At 41.8% G+C, this 22,492-nt stretch overlaps 1 protein-coding gene across 2 annotated transcripts in view; it reads right to left on the bottom strand.

Moving 5' to 3' along the window:
* The window catches only part of RCSD1 (RCSD domain containing 1), a 66,918-nt gene that overhangs the window by 5,231 nt on the left and 39,195 nt on the right, over positions 1-22,492 (bottom strand). Inside the window, exons 3-6 of one of the 2 annotated variants that reach the window (XM_033942189.1) lie at positions 16,570-16,677; positions 15,244-15,333; positions 11,100-11,171; positions 6,339-6,542 (exon numbers count right to left, since the gene is read on the bottom strand). In XM_033942189.1, the coding sequence (XP_033798080.1) occupies positions 6,339-6,542; positions 11,100-11,171; positions 15,244-15,333; positions 16,570-16,677 (474 nt within the window). Of the gene's footprint in view, positions 1-6,338; positions 6,543-11,099; positions 11,172-15,243; positions 15,334-16,569; positions 16,678-22,492 lie in introns of those variants that run through there. The other variant, XM_033942190.1, reaches the window with a different exon arrangement.

Here is a 22,492-nt window from a genome sequence, read left to right as displayed (position 1 = left end):
TTTGGCTCCTTTAGGTCTTCGTGAAGGATTAACACGGAAGACCTTTCTGGTTCTCCTGTTGTCTTATTGCATGCTGTTGTGATGTTAATATTAATAAAAATTATTTTTAAAAAAAGCCATTATGTCACATGACAGTAGTCCCAAATTGAGGTCTGGATGAGAGGAAGCATGCAGGAGGCAGAAAGAAAGAAAGAAATATTGGATGCACAGTCAGAAGGAAGTGCAACCAGAGACTCATGAAATCACCAGACAGGAAAGATAGGAAAAATGATTTTATTTTCAATTTACATATAAACATGATGGCAGATAATGGCCAAATGGCCCATCTAGTCTGCCTATCCACAGTAACCATTATTTCTTTCTCTCTCTGAGAGATCCCACATGCCTATCCCAGGCCCTCTTGAATTCAGACACAGTCTCTGTTTCTACCACCTCTTCCGGGAGTCTGTTCCACACATCTATCACGCTTTCTGTACAAAAGTATTTCCTCAGATTACTCCGGAACCTATCACTTCTTAACTTCATCCTATGCCCTCTCATTGCAGATTTTCCTTTTAAATGAAAGAGACTCGATTCATGCACATTTACATTACGTAGGTATTTAAATGTCTCTAGCATATCTCCCCTCTCCCACCTTTCCTCCAAAGTATACGGACTGAGATCTTTAAGTCTGTCCCCATACACCTTTTCACGAACACCACACACCATTTTAGTAGCCTTCCTCTGGACCGACTCCATCCTTTTTATATCTTTTTGAAGGTGCGGCCTCCAGAATTGTACACAATATTCTAAATGAGGTCTCACCAGAGTCTTATACAGGGGCATCAATACCTCCGTTTTCCTCCTGGCCATACCTCTCCCTATGCAACCTAGCATTCTTATAGCTTTTCATCCTGTTTGGCCACATACAATCACACCCAAGTCCCGCTCTTCCATCGTGCACACAAGTTCTTCACCCCCTAAACTGTACTGTTCGCTCAGGTTTTTGCAGCCCAAATGCATGACCTTGCATTTATTAGCATTAAATTTTAGCTGCCAAATTTCAGACCATTCTTCAAGCTTTCTTCATGTTATTCACACCATCCAGCGTATCTACGGTACTCTATTACAGATTTTGGTATCATCCGCAAAGAGGCAAATCTTACCTGCCAACCCTTCAGCAATATCATTTATAAAAATGTTTAAAAGAACAGGCTCAAGAACAGAACCTCAAAGCACACCACTGGTAACATCCTTTTCCTCAGAGCAATCTCCACTGATCATTACCCTCTGTCGCCTTCCACTCAACCAGTTTCTGACCCAGCCTGCCACTTTGGGACCCATCCCAATTCAGTGATGAAAATGTGTCCGTTTTGAGAATTTATATCTGCTGTCTATATTTTGCACTATGGCCCCCCTTTTACTAAACCGCGATAGTGGTTTTTAGTGCAGGGAGCCATGCTGAATGCCCTGTGCAGCTCCCAACTCTCATAGAGTTCCTTTGAGCGTTGGGAGCAGTGCGGGGCATTCAGTGCAGCTCCCTGCACTAAAAACCACTGTATCGCAGTTTAGTAAAAGAGGGGGTATATTTGTCTATTTTTGTATAGTTGTCACTGAGGTGACATTGCATATTTTATAATCATCTGCCTTGACCTCATTAACATTTTCTCTGCGTATAGTGTGCTTTGTGGTTTTTTAAATTTTTATTGTTGGTAGATCATTTTGACGTGGTCATTTTAAAAGTAGCTCGCAAGCCAAAAAAGTGTGGGCACCCCTGTTCTAAAGGGACATAGGCATCTATGTTGCGAAAGATATAAACATGATACTGTCAGCCTAGCATTACTAGCTGTAAGCATTTTCGGTTGGCCTAACCAATGTCAGCAGAAGCCTATGGGACATTATATCAATCTGACTCTGGAATGTTGATGCAGATAGACCTTAAATGCTCCTGCACAGAATTCACATATATTAAGCATCCAGCCAGACTGGATTGTTTATCAAGAAGATATGCTACTTGAATGAGACAAAGAAGCCAGAGACTAATCCCATCTACCATTTCTGTAAGTGTTACACCTTCCTTATCAATTAAACTAACCATTGTTTCAAACAGTTTACAAATTCTAAATAGAAAGATAAAGGGAAATACAATAGTTTCTATTTTTAGAATAAGATTCCAACCTATAAAAGCTTCCTGTCTGCAACCCCCCTCCCCTCCCCTCTCTCTCTGAAACCTGAAGTTTGGACTATCACCCCCCTCCCCTCTCTCTACCTACCTCTCTTTGTTTGTCCTCACAGCACCTATTCAGGAAGCTGTCTTTTGTCTCTCATTCACAAGAGCACAGAAGCAGTCTCTGAATCCACTCTGTATTTGTAAAGCTTATGTCTATCTCTGTCTGTACATTTGTAACCCAGTAAAGCTTATTTATCTTTCTAAAGATTGCCTTTCTGTAATATTAAGCCTATTTCTACATTATATTCTTTACGTAATCACTTCTGGCTGTGCTTGTTATTTGATTTTACTTCCTACTGAATCTTCAACGAGGGTATCAAACCTGGGGCCTGGCGGATTGTAAGACCACCACAATATATCATTGGGGCTTATTTGCTTCAACATTACCCCTCCAAAGCATTACAGTTTGGGGGCTAATCCTCACAGATACATCAAACATCGTCAATGAAGTTTTAAAATTTATCTATTAAATATGTTACTACCATGGGAAAAATTGTTTTGGCCATTCAAAGGATGGGAATTTTAGTTATTCAATTTAAAATTTATTTCACCCACTGTAAGTAATATTGCCGAAGGGCTATATGATAAGGTTTGTTTTTTGTGGATGATACCATAATCTGCAAAAGGGTAGACTCCACTGATAGTGTGGAGAACATGAGGAGAGGCCTAAAGAAGGTTAAAGAATGGTCTAGAATTTGGCGTCTATTTAATGCTAAAAAATATAGGGTCATGCATTTGGGCTGTAAAACCTGAGGGAGCTGTAGTTTAGGGCAGGGGTGGGCAAACTTTATGACCCGTGGGCCACAATGGGTTCTTAAATTTGACAGACGGGCCAGGCGATGGGGGGCGCGACAGGGGGGGAGGGTCACGGCTGGGGGGATCTGATGCTGCAGGAGGAAATAGCACTCCCGCGGCTGCCAGCTGCTGAAGCCTCCCTCCTGTGTTCTTGGTGCTCCATTGCCTCCTTCCTATGCCCCCAGTGCCTCCTTCCCGGACCTTGTCTCCAAAGTCAGAATTGACATCGGAAGAAGGCTTGTGGGTACGCGCCTGTCTCTTCCCTTCCCTTCATTGCGGCACCAGCGGGGCTGTGAGCGGCAGCAGCGAGCAGACAGACAGGCAGCCCATGTACCGCACTTTTATAAACTCTGCCATACGCTGCAGACAAGGGCAAACTACGACGCTGCAGGCCGGGTTAAAAAGCTAAACTGGCCGGATTTGGCCCGCGGGCCGTAGTTTGCCCATATCTGGTTAAGGGGGTAAAGTACTTTTGAGCATGAAAGAGGAGTGGGACTTGGATGTGATCATTTGTGATGATCCTAAGGTAACCAAACACAGAAAAGTCAACAGTGAAAGCTGGAAGGATGCTTGGGTGCATAGGGAGAGGAATGGCCAGTAGGAATAAGGAGATGATAATGCCTCTGTATAAGTCGCTGGAGAGACGTCATTTAGAGTCCAGAGAGATGCAATTTAGAATGCTGTGTACAATTCTGGAGAAAGCACCTTCAAAAAGACATAAACAGGAAGGAGTGTGTCTAGAAGATGGCCACTAAAATGCCTGCCCCACAGGGGGCACATAGTCCTGAAAGATGACACTCACTTGCTTAAGAAAATAGTTCCATTTTCTCCAGTGCTGGCTGTATGTAAAATCTTCAGAACATTTTACAACATTAGGCAGGGGTGGGGTGGGTGGGTGGTAGTTATCAAAGTACAATAAGTAGTCAGCTTTTACTGCACTTTAATATATCATCCCATCCCTGCTCTACCCAAACTATGGCACATGGATAATTATGAGCAATTATATGTTGAATATCCATGGACAGTGGCACCTAAGACATTTATCCAGAAAACAACTGTGATTACCCAGAGAAATGGCTTTGAATATTGAGCTCTATGATGTTACATTCAGTTGGAAACTAGGATTGTCATTTACCTCCTTCCATCCTATATATTGGTTTTCTCCAGGCAGGAAGCATTCTCATGCTATGCACAGGAATGGGTCTGGGACCAGATTGCTCTATTCTCTTTATGCAATGAGAAAGCTTTCTGAACTCAGAGCCAGGGTCATAACTACCATTTAGTGAGCCTAGAAAAAACCTGGGGCTGCCCACTGTTGGGGGTTCTTTGCATTAGCTCCTGGATTCCTGCTTTCTGCCTCTACAGTCAGTCACCTCCCTCTCCCTTCCATTTCGCCCCTTCCATTTCTCCCTTCCATTTCACCCCTTCCTATAGGTCTAGCATCTTTTCCTCTCCCTTTCACCCCCTCCACAGGTCCAGAATCTCTTTCTAACCTTCCCCTCATGGTTATCCAAACACAAATTAAATTATTTAGCTATGCAGACAACATCACTGTTTTAATTCCTATACATACTTCTTTCTCTCAAATTAATCAAACTGTTGTGGACATTCTTCAGACAATTGAATTTGGGATGGTAGAATTCAAATTGAAAATTAATACAAAATTTTTTTTAAATCACCAAATTTAAATGAAGATGTTACATCTATTGCTTTAAATGATAAAGTTTATAGCATCCAGCCAACCATAAAGATACTTGGTGTAATTCTAGACCAAACCCTTACCATGAGAAATCAGGTTGACTTGTTGGTTCGAAAGGGTTTCTATACTCTATGGAAACTAAGAACTATTAGAGCATATTTTGATATTAATTCCTTTCGACTGTTAGTTCAATCATTGGTCCTTAGTCATCTGGATTATTGTAACATCGTCCATCTTGCTGGAGCTCAAAAAAATCTTCAAAGACTGCGCATAATTCAGAATGCAGCAGTTAGATTGATTTTTGATTTAAAGAAGTATGATCATGTCACCGATTTCTATCGTCAACTGCATTAGCTTCCGGTTGAAACACGGGTTAAATTTTAGTTCGGATGTATTTGTTTTAAGGCATTAACAGGTGTAATCCCAGAATAGTTTTTGGAATCTTTCATCATTACAAATTCTAAACATTCTAGAAAATCTCATTCACTATTCTCGTTTCCTTCTGCAAAGGGATGCAAATATAAGAAATTCCAGGAACGATTGCTGTCCTTCCAGGCAGTCTCGTGAATTAGGGATCTGACTCACATATTTACACTTTCAAATTCATATCAACAATTTCGACGTGCTTTAAAGATGCATCTTTTTATAGAATCTTTTGGAAGTTAGATACTGGTTGTTTATTCATCTGTATTGCTAATCTCTGTGAACCGCATAGAACTTAATGGTATTTGCGGTATACAAGTGAGTTTTTATGTTTATGTCTGCAGCAGTAATAAATACATACTGTCTCCCTCCATGAAAGGAGGCAGGATGTGGCAGAAGGAAAGCCTCAAGGCTGGCTAAAAACAGCATGTTTTTCATCACTACTGTTGCCAGCTACCTACCGCAATTTTTGAGTACAGAGAGGGGGAAAGGGAGACATGATGGACCTATGAGTGAGGAGGAAGAAGAGGGAGAGATGCTAAATCCATGGGAAGGAAGAGGGAAGAGATGCCAGACTCATGGAGGGAGGAGGGAGAGGTATAAAAGATGAGATATCAGACCTGAGGTGAGGGGAGGAAAGGAAACCAGACCTCTTCTCCATCACCCCTATCTCTACACGCTCCTTTCCTACCTCCTCCTGCTGCATGTGTTCCACTTCCCTTCCCCTGTACCTCTGTAACGTTCCTGGCATGAGCAGCAACCCCCAAGCTGCTGTCATGCCAGCATCGGCTCTTCCTCTTACATCACTTCCTAGGCGCAGGTCCAGGAAGTGACATCAGAGGAAGCGCTAACACTGGCGCGACAGCAGGTTGGGGGTTGCTACTCACGCCAGGAATGTTACAGAGGTGCGGGGGAAGGGAAACAGTGTGCACGTGCCCTAGTGGGGGGAAAGGATGGAGAAGGAGCCCGGGAGGGGGGGGGGGGCAGAGAGGAGGATGGGTGCCTGTGCCCTCACCAAGACGATGCCCAAGATGGTGCCTCCCCTTTACTATACCACTGTATCAAATTCCATTTCCTTTCCCATATTGGAGCTCTAAACAGGTCCCCCTCTCAGTCTCCCAGCCCCCACTTCATTGGTAGAGATGGTGTCAAAGGGGTCCATTCAGTACTAGTTATGCATTGCTTAGAACCCTTCCAGAGTAGGTTTCTTACCTTATTGTAACATGGCAAGTGAGTCTCCTCAGGTGGATTTTCAAAGCTAACTGGGCCTTCATCTGATTCACTGGAGCGTGTTTGAATACTAGGACTACTGGGTGTAGAAGGAGGGCTATGGAATGGCGATGTTGGAGTTTTCAATCCAGGACTCTTAGGAGATGCTCCTGGCAGAAGTGTAGCTGGTGCAAATGCCAAATTGGCCTGCAAAAACAAACAAACAAATACTGCTAATACATCATCCTTGTATCACAACCTTTCCTTGGATTGTTATTCTAGAAACCCTCTTGATCTGAAAAGAACGCCTGCAGAAAATGGGACATCAGTGTCAGTATCATTTTTATTGCATTATTACAAACTTCTTGAAAGATGTAACAGGACATTGTAAAGTCTGCAAAGATGACTGAGTTCAAGTATTTGAGGATGAGCAGACTTTTGTGATATATGTTGGGCAAGTCAACCCTTGTAAAGTTTGCATGAAATGAGAAATTTTAGGGTGGATCTATTTGGCAGCCCAAATACAAATACTTGCTCAACATCCATATTATGTAATACAAATATTCATCACGGATTTATATTTACTTAAGGCTTACTGCAATGCTGCATATAAAATGCTACAGGGGTGCAATGCTTACAATTTAATTGTGGGAACAATTGTATAACTTGGTGCCCCAAATGCTGAGCACCAATCCTATAATGGCATCTGTGCACCTAGATGCCATTATAGTATACTATCATAAACCCAAATTAGCGCACTTAAATTTAGGTATGACCATTTGCATTAGGTCAATGGCAGGCATAAACGGGCATGCCTAACTGCACTATGCAATGTGTATAACTTATAGTAGTCTCTAAATTACAAGTGTAAATTGGAGTTATGCCCATGCTCCACTCACGTGTATATGCTAAGGCACTTATGCACTACGTAATAGAATAGTGCATAATACAATTACCCATGCATGTAAGTGCTACTGTAAATATCTCACCACATACACGTTCAAAGCACACATAACTGCTGGCCTCAATATGTCATGTCACTTTAAGAATTTTTAATTTTTTAATTGTTTAACAAGGCTCCAAATAGTCTCTCACTGTGTTTTTGGCCAATTTTTACAAGATCTTTCTGGCTTTTGTTTCTTATTAGTTTAATTTATTTAATTGCTTCTTAAAATTTATATGTTTAATCTTCTTGTATTTTCAACTCTAATATTTTGAATTCTTTGGTCTTTTATGTTTTGTATCATATTTAGTTATGTGTGCTATCTGAATTTATCAGTTTTTGATCGTGTTATATGTATCTTGCATTATATGACGTTAGGAATCGAGCATGAGTCGATGACACCTAACAACATAAGAACATAAGAATTGCCGCTGCTGGGTCAGACCAGTGGTCCATTATGCCCAGTAGTCCGCTCACACGGCGGCTCTTAGGTCAAAGACCAGTGCTCTAAATGAGCCAACCTTACCTGTGTATGTTCCGGTTCAGCAGGAACTTGTCTAACTTTGTCTTGAATCCCTGGAGGGTTTTTTCCCCTATAGCAGCCTCCGGAAGAGCGTTCCAGATTTCTACCACTCTCTGGGTGAAGAAGAACTTCTTTACGTTTGTACGGAATCTATCTCCTTTTAACTTTAGAGAGTGCCCTCTCGTTCTCTCTACCTTGGAGAGGGTGAACAAATGATCTTTATCTACTAAATCTATTCTCTTCAGTATCTGCAGCATTTCACACTGTAGATCACCGTCTACTCATCGATATGCTGTCCTCGCTTGTTATCTCATGGTTTTCTTCTTATCTTTCTCATTGCACTTTTCGTGTAAGCTCTAGAGGATCCTCCGCCGCCGCAATTCCACTATTGGTCAGTGTACCTCAGGGCTGAAACACGTTTGTGTCAAGTATCCCAGCACCTTTGGTCACTTTCATTGTTCTTTGTGGATTTTCCTGTGGAGAAGGAAGTTTCTTCTGTTTTGTCGGTCCTTTTACTAAGCTGCAATAACCACTAATATGTGCTTACCACTGTAGGGCATGCTCAGGTGTTCTGCAGAAATGTTGGGATCGGTGCACACTACCCATGAGCTACAAAATAACATTTATTTTTTAGCGCTGGGGACATGTTTGGGGGCAGAGGGTGGGTACAGCTATTCTTTTTTTAAAATTTTAAAATTCTTTATTTATCAATTTAAACTTTTCACAAATTAAAAAAAAAAAAAAAGGAAAATAATACAATGCCAAGAATTATCACTCATACATAACAGGGTGCAGCTATTCTAATTGGTTAGTGAGCATTGCTGCGTGCTGATTAGCGCAGGATTAGCATGTGAGCCCTCACTGCCTACAAAATAAGTGGTGGTAAGGACTTACGTGATAATAGGGAAATCAGTGTGTGGCCATTATTGGAAAAATAGAAAAATCTGCCTTTTACCGGCAGTGCTATGAGTAGTCTAAGCACATGGGAAAGACCAGTGTTGGGGCTAGCACAGGCTATTCTTAATCCTGCTTGGTAAAGGGTCCTTAAGACATTTACATATGCTTATTCCATAGAACCTTCTAAATTAAAATCAACTCCTTTAACACTACCAGCTGTTAAAGATACCGATTCTCCACTTATCAGTCTTAACCAGAAGTAACCTGTGACTGACCTAACTCTTCCTGAGCCTTAAACAAAGCCTTTAAATAGGAAGCTTCAAGAAAACCAATCTCTTCCTTTATATTTCACCAGACATTGTTTAATCTAATGCACTAGACTTCAACTTAAAATCTTTCCGGACTACTTGAGTCTGGCAAGAAACATCAAGAAATACATTAATACACATACCATCAGAAGCAATTAACCTGTTCCTTAGGAATTGAATCAATAGAGTATTTTATTAAATTTAAGATACTTGAAAAGATAGTTAACATAGTACCTCTCATAGATGACGTGAAGTTTTTAACAAAGCAGTCAGATTCACATCTCAAAGATCTCCTGTTCTAGCCCCTTGCCCTCAGTAATATTCTTAACACTTGAGGGAATATAATCAACTTTTTTACATATATATTTATTTATTTTAAAATTTTCTTGTCTGCTTTAAATCAAAGTGGATTACAATTTTTATTGTACAAATTCAAATATAACATACAAAACACACTTACATGAAAAGTACCCAAGAATCGAGTAAACAGACTCTAAATTATCAATCTCCTTTTCTGCAGGATTTCATTAGATTTCTAAAAATGTAATCCGGTTAATAGAAGGCCTGAACAAAAAGGTGTGTCTTTTTCACATCTTTTAAAAATTAATTTTATCACCACACAGTTGTAAAACTCCAGGCAATAAATTCCACATCCGTGGACCAGCAGTGGAAACAACGACTAGCAGACCAACAAAGAAACATCTTCCAGAAATACAGAACTCCCAATGACTTTTTCTTTCAAAATATGTTTTATTAAATGTCAATGCAAGTAGAAAAGAGATACAAATGCCATACACAAAAAAACAAGAAAGTACACAATCAAATAGAACCTACCATACCCACCCAATCAACCCTTCACCCTCCCTACCCCTCACCCCTCCCCACCCAACCTCAGCAATCAATCATTAACCAAAATGTGATCCAATTCCACAACCAAGAGGAATTATACATTTAGGGCTCCTTTTACAAAGGTGCATTAGGGCCTTAGCGCGCGCTAGGCTGTACCACCTCCTCTTGAGCAGGTGGTAGTTTTTCGGGTAGCCCGTGCTATAGCGCACGCTAATCCGGTGTGTGCTCTAAAAATGCTAGTGCACCTTCATGCCCTAGAAGTTAAAGTGGACCAAAATGGCTCCCACTGAGAGCAAAACACCCGTCCAGATAGGGTTTCCAAAGAGATCAATAACAATCTTTCCATAGACACTTGCTATATCATAAGCATGCGCCAATGAGCATGAGTGGGAGAATCAGAAGAGATCCAACAATGCAAGATCACTGTCTTTCCCATCAAAACAGTGTGATCCAGTAATCCTCTAACACCTTTAGGAGAAGAACGAGGCAGAGTGTCTAAAGTAAACAGCATTTCCGGACCACACACAACAGTATGGTGCCACATGTCTACAATATGCTGATGTACCTGCTTCCAAAGAGTGGTCACCATAGGACATGTCCAAAATTGGTGATCAGGAGTGGCCGGAGAGTAGCCATGGGTGGGCCTGAGAAAGCCTTAACCCATCCACTTTTGCTTCAGATCCACATAGCAGCTGCAGCCATTGGTTTACCTGGAAGGGTATCCCCAAGCCCTGCTATCATCTAAAGATATCCACAGCCCCCTGAAGTGCTGAACCCCTCTCAGAAAACTGCAGCAACCAGCGGTGGTGTTCCGAACTGTCAATTCCGTCATCCTGCACTTGCTTTGTTCATGTGTGAGATTTGAGTGTGTATGGGGGAAGCTGTGGGGCGAGGAGAGGAAATGTATGCCCACCCATCCTACCGCTGGACCACCTAAAAATTGCCTTCTGGCTATGCCATTGTAAAAAAAAAAAAAGGATGCAAAAGCGTGTAATAAAAAAATCTAACCCACTAGGAATAAGGTTAGTGTTAAGTGATGAGGATTGTAACATGCTGAAACTATTAGTCTAAATCATCCAGAACTTGCAGACCCAAATCATCTATTTCATATTTGTTGGTATAAGGGAAAACACAATTCTTAATTGTGAAGAATTGTGTTTTCCCTTATACCAATGAATATGAAATAGATGATTTGGGTCTGCAGGTTCTGGATGATTTAGATTAACTATTAGTCTGGCACTTACCTGCAGCTTTTCAATAAGAGGAGAGCTTTTCATCTTGATCTTGGGGATATGAGAAGTACCCAAAGAAGTCTTCTGTAAACAAAACAAAAAAACACCCAACAATTCATAGTCTAAAATGCAACTGGCTTGCAATTTGTTATTAAAGGCTGAAATCAGAGACCATCCTGCTCATCCACTTTTTAAGTAGGCCTCCTTTTTATTCCACACATTAGGCAATAATTGTATTAAGCAGGTAAAGTATGTTTTACACACAGAAGAAGGGTTTCATAAAATTGTATGACCACATGTGTACATACAAGGTACACACATGGAAAGAGTGCACTTGCTTTTGGCATTTCAAAGCTGACATTCAAAGTGATGGGCATTAGAGGATTAAGTGACTTGCCCAGAATCACAAGGAACAGCACTGGGATTTAATCTTACATTCTCTAGGTGCAGTCTAGGAAGCAGCTCTACCAGCGAGCCACACCTTCTCCCTTAAAAAAGGTTTACCATGAGATGTGTGTTGGCCTCCCATGGTAAATTTGCCAATTTTCTGGCAATTTCAGTCTCTGGCAATGTTCAAGGCCCAGTTAAAAGCCCACCTCTTCAAGAGTGCTTTTGACTCCTAACTCCTATCACCTTTGGTTCTGCATCCTCAACCTTATATGTCATATCTGTCTGTCCAAGTTAGATTCTAAGCTCTTCTGAGCAGGGACCGTCTATAAATGTCAAAATGTACAGCGTTACGTACGCCTTTCAGTGCTATATAAGTGATAAGTAGTAGTAGTAGTAGGAAATCCTGGGGACCTAATTTGGCTATACAGAGGAGTTTAGCAGGGTTAATGCTCTAAACTCCCCTTTTACAAAACCATAGCATGGTTTTTAGCGCTGGCCACAGTGGTAACAGCTCCGACATTCATAGAATCTATGATATTGGAGCTGTTACCACTATGGCCAGCGCTAAACACACTAGCGCAGTTTTGTAAAAAAAAAGGGGGGTAAGTGTCAGAGAATATAATAGCCTTAGTTTTAGAGGAATTCAGGACAAGTGTGTTATCTTTAAACCAAGTTGCAACTGTATCAGATTTGGTATTTAATTGCTGAATGCCATGCTCATTGGTTGGATCAATAAACTAAACTAAACTAAACTAAACCTTAAGTTTGTATACCGCATCATCTCCACGGAAGTAGAGCTCGACACGGTTTACAGGAATTACTAAAGAAAGGAACTCCAAAGGGAAGAAGAAGGGCTTGGTGGAAAGGAAAGAAGGAGGGGACTAAGTAGGGTGGAGAGGGAGGGAGTGGTTACATTTTAGAGAAAAGCCAAGTTTTCAAATGTTTTCTGAAGCGTTGGAGGGAGGGCGAACTTCGAAGAGGGGCAGGTAAGCTGTTCCATAGCTCGGTGATCTTGAAGAGGAGGGATGATCCAAGTTTTCCTGTATGGGAGATGCCTTTTAAAGAGGGGAATGATAGTATGAATTTTTGAGTGGATCTGGTGGAGTTAGGATTCGGGGAGAGCCAAGATAGTGGAAACAGGGGAGGAAGGATGCCTTGTAGAGACTTGAAGGCTAGGCAATAGTGCTTAACAGGTGAATATCATCTGCCTATACAGATGATGTTATTGCTAATACTGAACTTTGCGGTACACTATATGAAAGAGTATGGAGTGGAGCATTGATTGTCCCATAGGATGACATTATTTCAGTTGGTTAATAGGAATTGAACCAAGATTAGGCAGTTTCAGTGATACCTATATCTGAGCGTCCATCCAGTCAAATGGCGTGATTCACAAGATCCGAATACTGCTGAGAGATCTAATGAAACTAGGATCACCTGCTTGTGCTGATCTAGTCGAGTGTATATGTAAGATACTGTGCTTAGCACGGTGGCTTCATTATTATAGTCATCTCCAAAGCTTGTCTGACATGCATGAATAGAGTTTGTGGCTTCTTAGTACTGTTCCATTTGGTCAGTGTGTTTCTGCAGCCAGGGTTGAAACTCTTGGGAATACAGCCACACACAAGGTTTGCAAGTAGAACAACAGTTTTATTGAAATTCAGAATAAGGGTTTTCCAAGTCTGTTCTCCCAACAGGCTGGACAGTATAACCAATCACTTGGAGCTTTACTATTGTTCCTTTGAGCATTGTCCCTGACAGGCTCCACAATTCAGTATATGCTACTCTCTCCTTTTGCCTCAGGGTCCAGGACACAGCTTCCACAGGTTAAATAACCAATTTCTTCTTCATTCCAACATTTCTGTAGTTTCAGTCTCTCTCTCTCTTTCTGACACAGTTTCACTATATTTAGCCAACACTCACTCTTAACTTTGAGATTTCAAGGAAACTTTTCCTACCTCACTGAAGCCTCTGCTTCCAGCAAACACAGGGTAGCAGTCTCTTTCCCAGGATCTTCCTAGGTACTGCAGCCAACAGGAACATCCTAGGAGGATTCCTTTACTCAGGACCTACCTGAACTGTTATGCCCCAGGGCATTTAACCACTTCTTTACTTGAGCTCTATCCCTCTGAATCAGCAGGTTAGTGCCACATGCTGTAAAATGGTTTAACTTCAGCACCGGTGAAGGAGTTTGTTTAGGAAAACCTGCTGCTCTATCACGTACTCCCTTACAGTTGGCTACAACTATTTCTGCAAGTTTGGAGGTAAAAGACAAGTTGGGAATAAGGTGAAAGTTGGTGATATGATCACTTGGAAGATTCTGTCCAGAGCCCTAAAATACTATACTTCTTGCCCAATAGCAGTACACAACCTCTCCACCATCAGATTCCAGCATTGATATGGGAAAATAACCATGGGACCAATATTCAGTTATCTCCCACTGACTGGGTGATCTCCAGATTTTCAGTGCGACAGAACCAGATAGTGCCCCTGAAAATCTGAGGAAACTGCCATGCACTATCAAGTTAGTGCTAGGGTGGTCCAGGGACAGAGTGTGGGTGGAGATGGGAGTAACCCAGGCACTGTCGATATTCAATGGCAGTACCCAGATAACAATTTAGTTAACTTCATTTACAAATGGAACGACAACGAGTGTCCACCTTGGACTCTCCTGGTGGTCTGCAGTTTCAGTCTGTGTTGGAACCCTTTTGGAATTCTTTGACTTCTCCTGCCCACAGTAGATTGTTGAATTAATGATTCTGTATAATCCTTTTCCCCTTTTATTTTGTCTCTATTCCACTGTTTGTCCATGCTTGCTTCTTGTTGGGTTGGGTGGTGGGGGAACATTCAAATTAGTTAGTTTGTTTGCATATTCTGTACTATTGCTCTTGTTTTGGACTCTGGTTACTATTGCTTGTTTGTTCTGCTTCTTAATAAAATGTTTTGGGGAAAAAAACAATTTAGTTAACTTAGGACAGAAAAAAACCTGTTTAATTTAACTGAGTAGCTATCCAAGTTCCACCGCTGAATATCAGTGGTACCCAGGTAACTTCCAGCATGCCTCCAACTGCCAGGACATTCAGGGTCAGCACCCAGATAGGTTCTGGTAGTGAATATCCCAGCACAATTCAGTTGGCCCCTGCCAGATGAATATTACCCCCCTGTGTTTTAAATCCTTGCATAACTGCTCAAAATTAATTTCCTTCCTCAAATTTTCAGGTAGCTTGTTCCACCACTCCAGGACCACTACTGAAAAAGCCCTCCTTCTCCACTTCACAAAATACTTGAATCTAACTGAAGGAACCTCTAAAATCAAACCCTGGTTAGATACAGCAAATGTGTAGAAATGTAAGGTACCAGCTCTCTAGAGAGATATACTGAACATTCATCACGCAAAACCTGAAATGCCAGATACAACTTAAATTTAATATGAGTTTGGAGAAGTAGGCAATGAAGGGCACTCAACAAAGAACAAGCTGATTCCCACTCAAGGACCTTAAAAATCAACTGTGCTACTGTATTTTTTTATTTTTTATTTTTTGCTATTTGAAGGCAACAGAGCAACTGTTCTGATAATCCAATAGATAAACCATTGCAATAATTCAATACTGCAAGCACAGACAACTGTACCACCAACCTAAAAAAATCAGCTTGCAGAAAAGGCTGCAACTGTTTTAAGGTCCTCAGCCTAAAAACACTGACATTACAGTCCATGATCAAAGGGACCTGTTATAACCCCTAATTCTCTTTATCCTGTTTTACTTACCTCCTCACCATTCTGTCCTGACTCAGGTTTGAGTGCATGCAGCGGAAGGGAGCAGGGTGGCTTCCTACGGGTTGGTTTATGGACTGGTACCTGGAAGTAAGAAAAAAAGAATAGCAGCCAGTCAGTCAGTCAGTAATCTGGATTAGAAATTGGAGCTGCAGTTTGCACAGGGCTGGTGTAACTGTTAGGCAGACTAGGCAATCATCTTAGTATCACTACTTCTATAATGCAGCGCCAGCTCAAGGGACTGTGGTTATCCAAGTCAACTTTTCCATTGGTTACCCTCCACCCCCGCAATCTGGTATCTCCTCCCCATCTCACCCTCACCTGTGATCTAGTATCTCCCTTTCTCTCTTAAGTCTCCTGCTGGACCAAGTGAAGCACTGACTTAGAGCACTAATGACATAAGGTGCCATACAGTGGTGTAGTACAGGGGGGCAGACTGCTCTTGGCGCTGCCGGCACCTTTCCTCCTCTTCCCCCCCCCCATACATCTTGAAACATTCACCAGCACGAGTAGCATCTTCCATTTGCAGCTCGTGCCAGCCTCGATCCCCCCCTTCTAACGTCTTAATCCTAATCACGGGCGCCAACCTCCCTCGCTATGCCACTAGTGCTAAAATCTCAGTCCTCTAGAAATCTGAAGATAAACCAGACTGGAATTTTGGTGACCTTTATAGCCAGCACCCTGTGCCTGGGCCTCACCTGGTCCATAGGTTGAACCATTGCTGTTATAATGAACCTGCAAAAATGCATATAATTGTAAATGTTTACACTGATGGCCAGTAGAGGCACTGTGACTATCATTCTGCAGAGAGTGCAGTTGCTTTTTTGCCCTGCCTGCCACATCAGAGAAGCACCACTGCTGAGTGGGCCTGAGCCCACCTGGCATCACCCGTGGCTATGCCACAGCCTTTCAACTTTTAAAATGGCTCTCTTATATCCTCTAGAAATGTTCTATCTTCTTTGCTGATGTAGTTTGTGTCTTCAAATGCTGAATTAAATTTACCACTATCCTCGCTTCTTGCATTGCCCTTGGTTGAATCTTACAGACCATTCTTATTAACCAGCCTTAAAGTAGTCTTCCCCTTTCATCTCTTTGCTAATACTGTTATAATCTCACCCAAGCTGTTTTATTACTCATGATTTAATCACATATAACCCAGTTGATTAGCAAAGGTTTGCTCTTCCTTATTCCAGATTCTTAGCCATGGGTCAGTGTCTCCCATTTTTAGCCAGGATCTGATTCAGTCTTTGTCACCTTGCAATATTAGCTATTGGTAAGTCTCTTTCATCTCCATATTTTAGCCATGAATTAATCTCTCACCTCCTTTCCAGCAGCGGTGGCTGCCTGGTTATTGAATTTTCCTGCAAGCTTAGCAACAGAGGGAGACTCTTGCTTTTCTTCTTTGGCACAGGTCTCTATTGATCTTCTCTGGAAGTTAAAAGAGAAATGAAATTATAGTTCCTATGCTTGAAGGAAGGCATCAAATTTTGAATACGCCAAATCCTCAGACCAAAAAAGAACCTTCTCCCATTTATTTTAGAGATGTCCAACAGTGCCACCTCATAGAAGTGCCACCATGGTACTAACACTGCCACTCCTGTTTTCTGCTCTCTAAGGGACTTTCCCTAAGTTCTATGAACTCTAAGGGAGACTCCCTCCCCTCTCCCCACCACCCCAGTCTTGCCGATAGGTGCTGCGATCTTAAACATGGCTCTTTCTTGCAACTTTGTAAAACAGCAGAAATAAGGGTTGGCTGTTTATTCTATAAGATACCAGTTAATTGTGGCATATTTGTTGGCTTTCGAGGACATAAGAGCACATCACTAATTCAAAAGCAGTACTGAATATAACGTTGTTTTCACAGATAATTTACAGTAGGTTTCTATAATAGAAATACACGAACAGAAACAATAAAATCAATGTGTTTTAAACAGATGAGCAGGGTGGCTGTGATAAGCCCTGTTCTTTCATTCAAATAATTTACTGGCATAGTTCTGAGTTTGCCCTTCCGCTTTATGAAGGTATCATTAAACATCCCATAATCAGCGTGAACTTTGGAAAACATATGATTTCATTTGTTTTGACATTATATTTCCAGAAATGGCTGAACGGCACTTCTCAGAATTGTTTACAGCTTAAATCTTCACTGTGAATCACTATTTGAATACTTTCTGTTGTTTATTCTCTCTTTAGCATCCCTCAGAGGGCTATTACTGGGCTCAAGGTTCTTAACTTGGGAGACAGAGCTGATTGCTATTAAAAGAATTCTAAGGTCTTATCAATATGAAAAACTTAAAAACAGGCGGTCATATTTTGTAAAGGAGTTATATATTTATTGGCAGCTGCTAAACATGTGAAAGTACAACAGGATGCCCACTATGGGTTCTGATTATGGCAGCTATTTCAAGCCTTTCCATCAAATATCCAATCCTATTTAACCAGCCAGGAATGGCTCTTGGCAAGTTAAATAGCACTTAGCTGGCTAAACGCTAATATTCAGTGTGAAATGGCTGCTAAATATTAGTGCTTAGCAGCTAGTCTGCTCACTGGCTATGTTGCGCAACATAGCTGGTTAGCACCAATATTCATTGACTGACCCGCTAAGTTCAATGGCCATATAGACCCAGCAGGTCTATCCAGGGCAGGATTAATCCTTCAGTGGGCCCTAGGCACTCAAATACACTGGGTCCTCTGGCCCCGCCCTGCCCCTGCTATGCCCCACCCCCTGCCCACCTCTCCAGATCAACCCTCAATTACAGAATAAAGGACCAAAACTTAGAAATTGTCCTATAACCTGCCATCAGCCCTACCTTTCCCTACATTCTCACCCCTCCCTTTAGCCTAGCATCAGCCCTACCCTTCCCTTACTTCCCCATCTAGCCAGGAATCACCCTTACCTTTCTCCCCATCCATCTGTGTAACATGGAATCAGCCTTACCCTTTTCTATCTCCTCTACCTCAGCATCATTCCTCTGCTTCCCTTCCTACCCCCCATCTATTCCTGTAGCCCTTACTTTTCTTTGCTCCCCCACCCCTCCCTGTAGCCTAACACCAGCCCCCACCCCAGAAACGCACTATTAAATATAAAACTTTTTTATTATTATTAAAAACTTCCTGGGCACTGTAGAGCCCACCCCTACCCAGAAAACCACAAACATTAAATATGAAATATTTTAATCTGGGCTAACTGGCTATGGAATTCATTTTCAAAGCATTTAGACACACTATAATAACTAATGGAACTTTGTGTGTCTATCTATAAGTGCTTTGAAAATACGCCTCATCACATTTTTAGTGCTAAAAATTTCCCAGAAATTCAATGCCGGTTGCTTGATCTAGCCCAGCATTGAATTTTCAGGTTTGCTACCAACCACAGGAGATAACTGGGCTGTCTCTCAAGTTCTGAATATCAGGTCCTCACGTGTTCAGTAGTCCTAAAGTAACTGTCTGGGCTATATACATGGCTGCTAAATATCCCTGTTATAAGGATAATGGTCTGTAGACACCATATTTTCTGTGCAATGGTTCTAATATTTATATTTTTTAACCATTCCTTTCCTGGAGGCACAACTGCTATTTGGTTCCTGCCTCTGCAGAAGAGTAGTGGAGCTGCATGTTGAGCCTGTTTGAATGCAGTTTTGTATTAAAATTTATTTCTGTACCCCTGCATAAGTATCATAACTAAAAATGTTTCTGAATGTGTTGAAATTACCTATTTAAAATGTGCAGGACACAACTATGACTACCAGAATGCAGACATCACTTCTACATATAGACAGAAGAACACGAAGATGAAAGAACAGATTGATGCAGTTAAAATGTTATCCCCAACCTTTTATACCAAACGCATCCATTTTCAGCCACTTGTATGTAAGATCATGTGAATTTCTCAGCATGTTTTTAAAGTTATTATTTTTTGTACCCAGAGGGTTTTTCCTGTTCCTTTATACTTCTACTAGCTTTATAGCCCGTTACATTAATGGGTGCTAGAATATATGTGTGTGTCTGTCTTCATTTCTTTCTCTCTCTGTCTCCTTAGCCGCTTTTTCCTGTCCATTCTCCCTTCTTTTTACCTCCCCTGTGTCCACCACCACCCCTTCACTGCTCCCCTTATCCAGCAGCAGCCCTTCTCCCTTTGTTTTACCTCCCCCCTGTCCATCAGCACCCCTTCCTGCTCCCCCTGTCCAGCAGTAGGCCTCCCTTCATTTCCCCCCCCCATGTCCATCATCACCTCTTCCTGCTCCCCCTGTCCAGCAGGCCTCCCTTCAATTCCCCCCCTGTCCATCAGCACCTCTTCCTGTTCCCCCTGTCCAGCAATAAGCCTCCCTTCCTTTTTTCCCCCCTGTCCATCATCACCTCTTCCTGCTCGCATTTCCCTCCCCCTCCAGGTCCCTGTGCAGCAGTAGCAGCATTTCCCCCCACCCCCTTCCCTACTTTTACCACGATGTGGCCTGCTCCTTTTGGCCCCTCCGCCTTCCATTCCTGCAGTGTAGCTTGCTCCAAGGGCCCCCCTTCCCTTATTGTGTTCCCCGCAGGCAAGCCCAGCTTCTCCCTTCACGTTACCTTTTTTTCATTCTGTTGCCCTCCCTCGCGTGGCTGCCTGCCTGGTCCCATTGAGTGGCTCGCGGCTGAAGTCTTTTTTGTTGGCGCTTCCCTGCCCTGTGTTTGTTTTGGTGTTTATCTCTTTGGCTGATGTATGTGGATTTTTTTTTTCTGTGTCTCTCTCTCCTTTTATTTTTTTCTTTCTTTCAATCTTTCTCTATTGCTCCTTGTCTTTAAGGGTTGTTTTTTCCTGTGTGTGTCTCTCTCTGTTTGTATATGGAGGTGTCATATGTGACCTATTTTTTTTTTTTTTTTTTTAATTAACTGAAGTTTCACAGAGTAAGTTTTTTTTTTAATGTATATTACCAGCATTTCTTCCCTCTTCCCACACTACTATGCCAGACCATGGGGGGAGGGGGAAGATGGAAATGTCTGACCACGGGAAAGAAAGAGAGGGTTGAGATGGTGCACAGGATGGAGGGGAAGGGGAGGCAGAGGGAGGAGATGGTGCACACCAATGGGTGTGGCAAGGAAGAGATAAGAAGAAATGCTTCATATGGATAAATGGGAATAGGGGAGAAGAAAGAGGGTGGAGGTGGGAAGGGAAAACTTGGAAAAGTAGATAGATTTTGACAAGAAAGCAGAAAAATGGAAGAAAGATGAATGTTAAAAGTTAATGCTAAAGATGGATGTAGGGCAGAAAGTGAAGGAGAGAAAAATAGCAAATGGATAAGAAGGCCCTGGATACACAATTAATGACACAGACAGAAGGAAGTGCAGCCAGAGACTGGGAAAAGATGGTTAGAAAAATAAAATCACCAGACAACAAAGGTAGGGGAAATGATTTTATTTTCAATTTAGTGATTGATATGTGTCAGTTTTGAGAATTTACACCTGCTGTCTATATTTTGCACTGTTCAGGAAAAAATGCATTTGTTTCTATTTCTATGGAGTTGTACTGCATAGAGAGTCTTCCATCTTAGGGTTTCGTTTGTATATATTAGTACTTTTAGTTTGTGGCCTTGTATTTGCATATCTGTGTTCTGCATGTGTGACCAAGGCCAGGTGTTCTGGTAGGAATGAATGTTGAGAAGCATACAATGTGTTTTGTGTAGTTTAATTTTGTGGTTAACAATTATGTGTTGTTAATATGATTATATTGTGTGTATATATATGAAAAATAAATGGTATTACAATTAGTACTATTATGGGGGGTTTGGTCTGGAGCTGAGCTTAGGCGGGATCTAGAGTGCAGCATGGGCAGAGCTTTTACCCCCCTCCCCCCAAACAAAAAAGCATTCTGATGCCTATGCCCACTACAATGACCATCCTAACCCTTCCCTCCTGGGTGGAAGCCCCTGGAGCCACATCCTTGTTGCAAGAATCAGGACCTCTCCTCCTGAAGACCTCACTGGCAGAATGTTATTCTGTTGAAGAAATTGCAGTGCCTCCCACAAGTTAACAAAAAATAGACATTTTACCTTGGCATGTAATTCTCAATTTAGCAGTGTACAGCAATGCAAAAGGTATTTTTGCTTGTGCCAGTTGAGAACATAAAGGCATAAATGTCTTCTTCAGGGCCACAACCTTATCAGAGTAATTCTGGAAGCATAACATTTCCTGGCCTTGGTATTCCAATTTGTGGCCCACCCTCATACCTCTTATTTCTTTTTATGGACCTGATTAAGCATCCACAGAATTACCACTCTTGGTCCTCGGTTCTGATCGCTGCAAGGCCTGATCCTGTGGGCACACTCGATTTCTATGAGGACCCACACTGCTGGTCAATTGCAGGCCCTGAGGAATCCATGTTTACAGAAACCCCTAAGGCTCCAATTCATCAATAGCTTCTGGCAAGCCAATTAGTCTCAAATTATTCTTCCTGCTTCTATACTTCAAATCGTCAACCTTTTCTTCCAATTACTAGCATAATTTTACAAGCCTCTGTCTCTCTTGGGTCATACAGTTACTGTCATTCTCCAATGTGTCCATATGCTGTACAACTGAGTGGAAATCCTGGATATGATTCTCAAATCTATCATCCATGATTCGCCATATGATCAAGCAAGGCTTCCACAGTCGTACTGACTTCTGTCATTAGTTTGGCCATCCACATTGCTCCCACCGTGGGTGAGGAAGGTCCTGCAGACTCTGCCACCTTGTGCTCACCCTCTCATCCTTGATCTTTCTTCTTTCTAGATGGCTTGGCAGTTATCTGACGTTGTGTGATAGTTATCCAAAGCTGCAGTAGGTATTCCAACACTAAAACTCCCCAAATTTAAGGCAACACTCCTGGAGTTGGTGCTATATTTAGGTAAAAAGGGCAGAAGGACCACAGAGCTGAGAGTCCTAGTGACCACTCAGCATCATAGCATCACAGCATCACATGACCCCCATGTGTCTTTTATAAATTAAAAAAAAAAATCGCTATACACATGATAAAAAGAAATGAAAAAAGAAACTTAGAAACAATACCAAGAAAGAAATCAATGGAGCCAAACACCCAGTTACTGTTTTGTATTCTATTTAGTGCTGCAGCTTTAAGAGACAAACACAAAGCACAAACCCTGCTGTCAAATGACCCAGTTCAACATGGGAGATTTGAGGCCAGCCCTGGATTTCTGACTACCCCCATCCTGGTCAGAGACTATAAAATATGTTAGTACATTATAATGTAAATTATAAAAGCAGGACTGGCCAA

Source organism: Geotrypetes seraphini, chromosome 4 (genome assembly GCF_902459505.1).
Source record: "Geotrypetes seraphini chromosome 4, aGeoSer1.1, whole genome shotgun sequence".
Classification (NCBI taxonomy): Eukaryota; Metazoa; Chordata; class Amphibia; order Gymnophiona; family Dermophiidae; genus Geotrypetes; species Geotrypetes seraphini.
The sequence above is the reverse complement of the archived record's forward strand: the minus strand, read 5'-3'. Positions and strand labels throughout refer to the sequence as shown.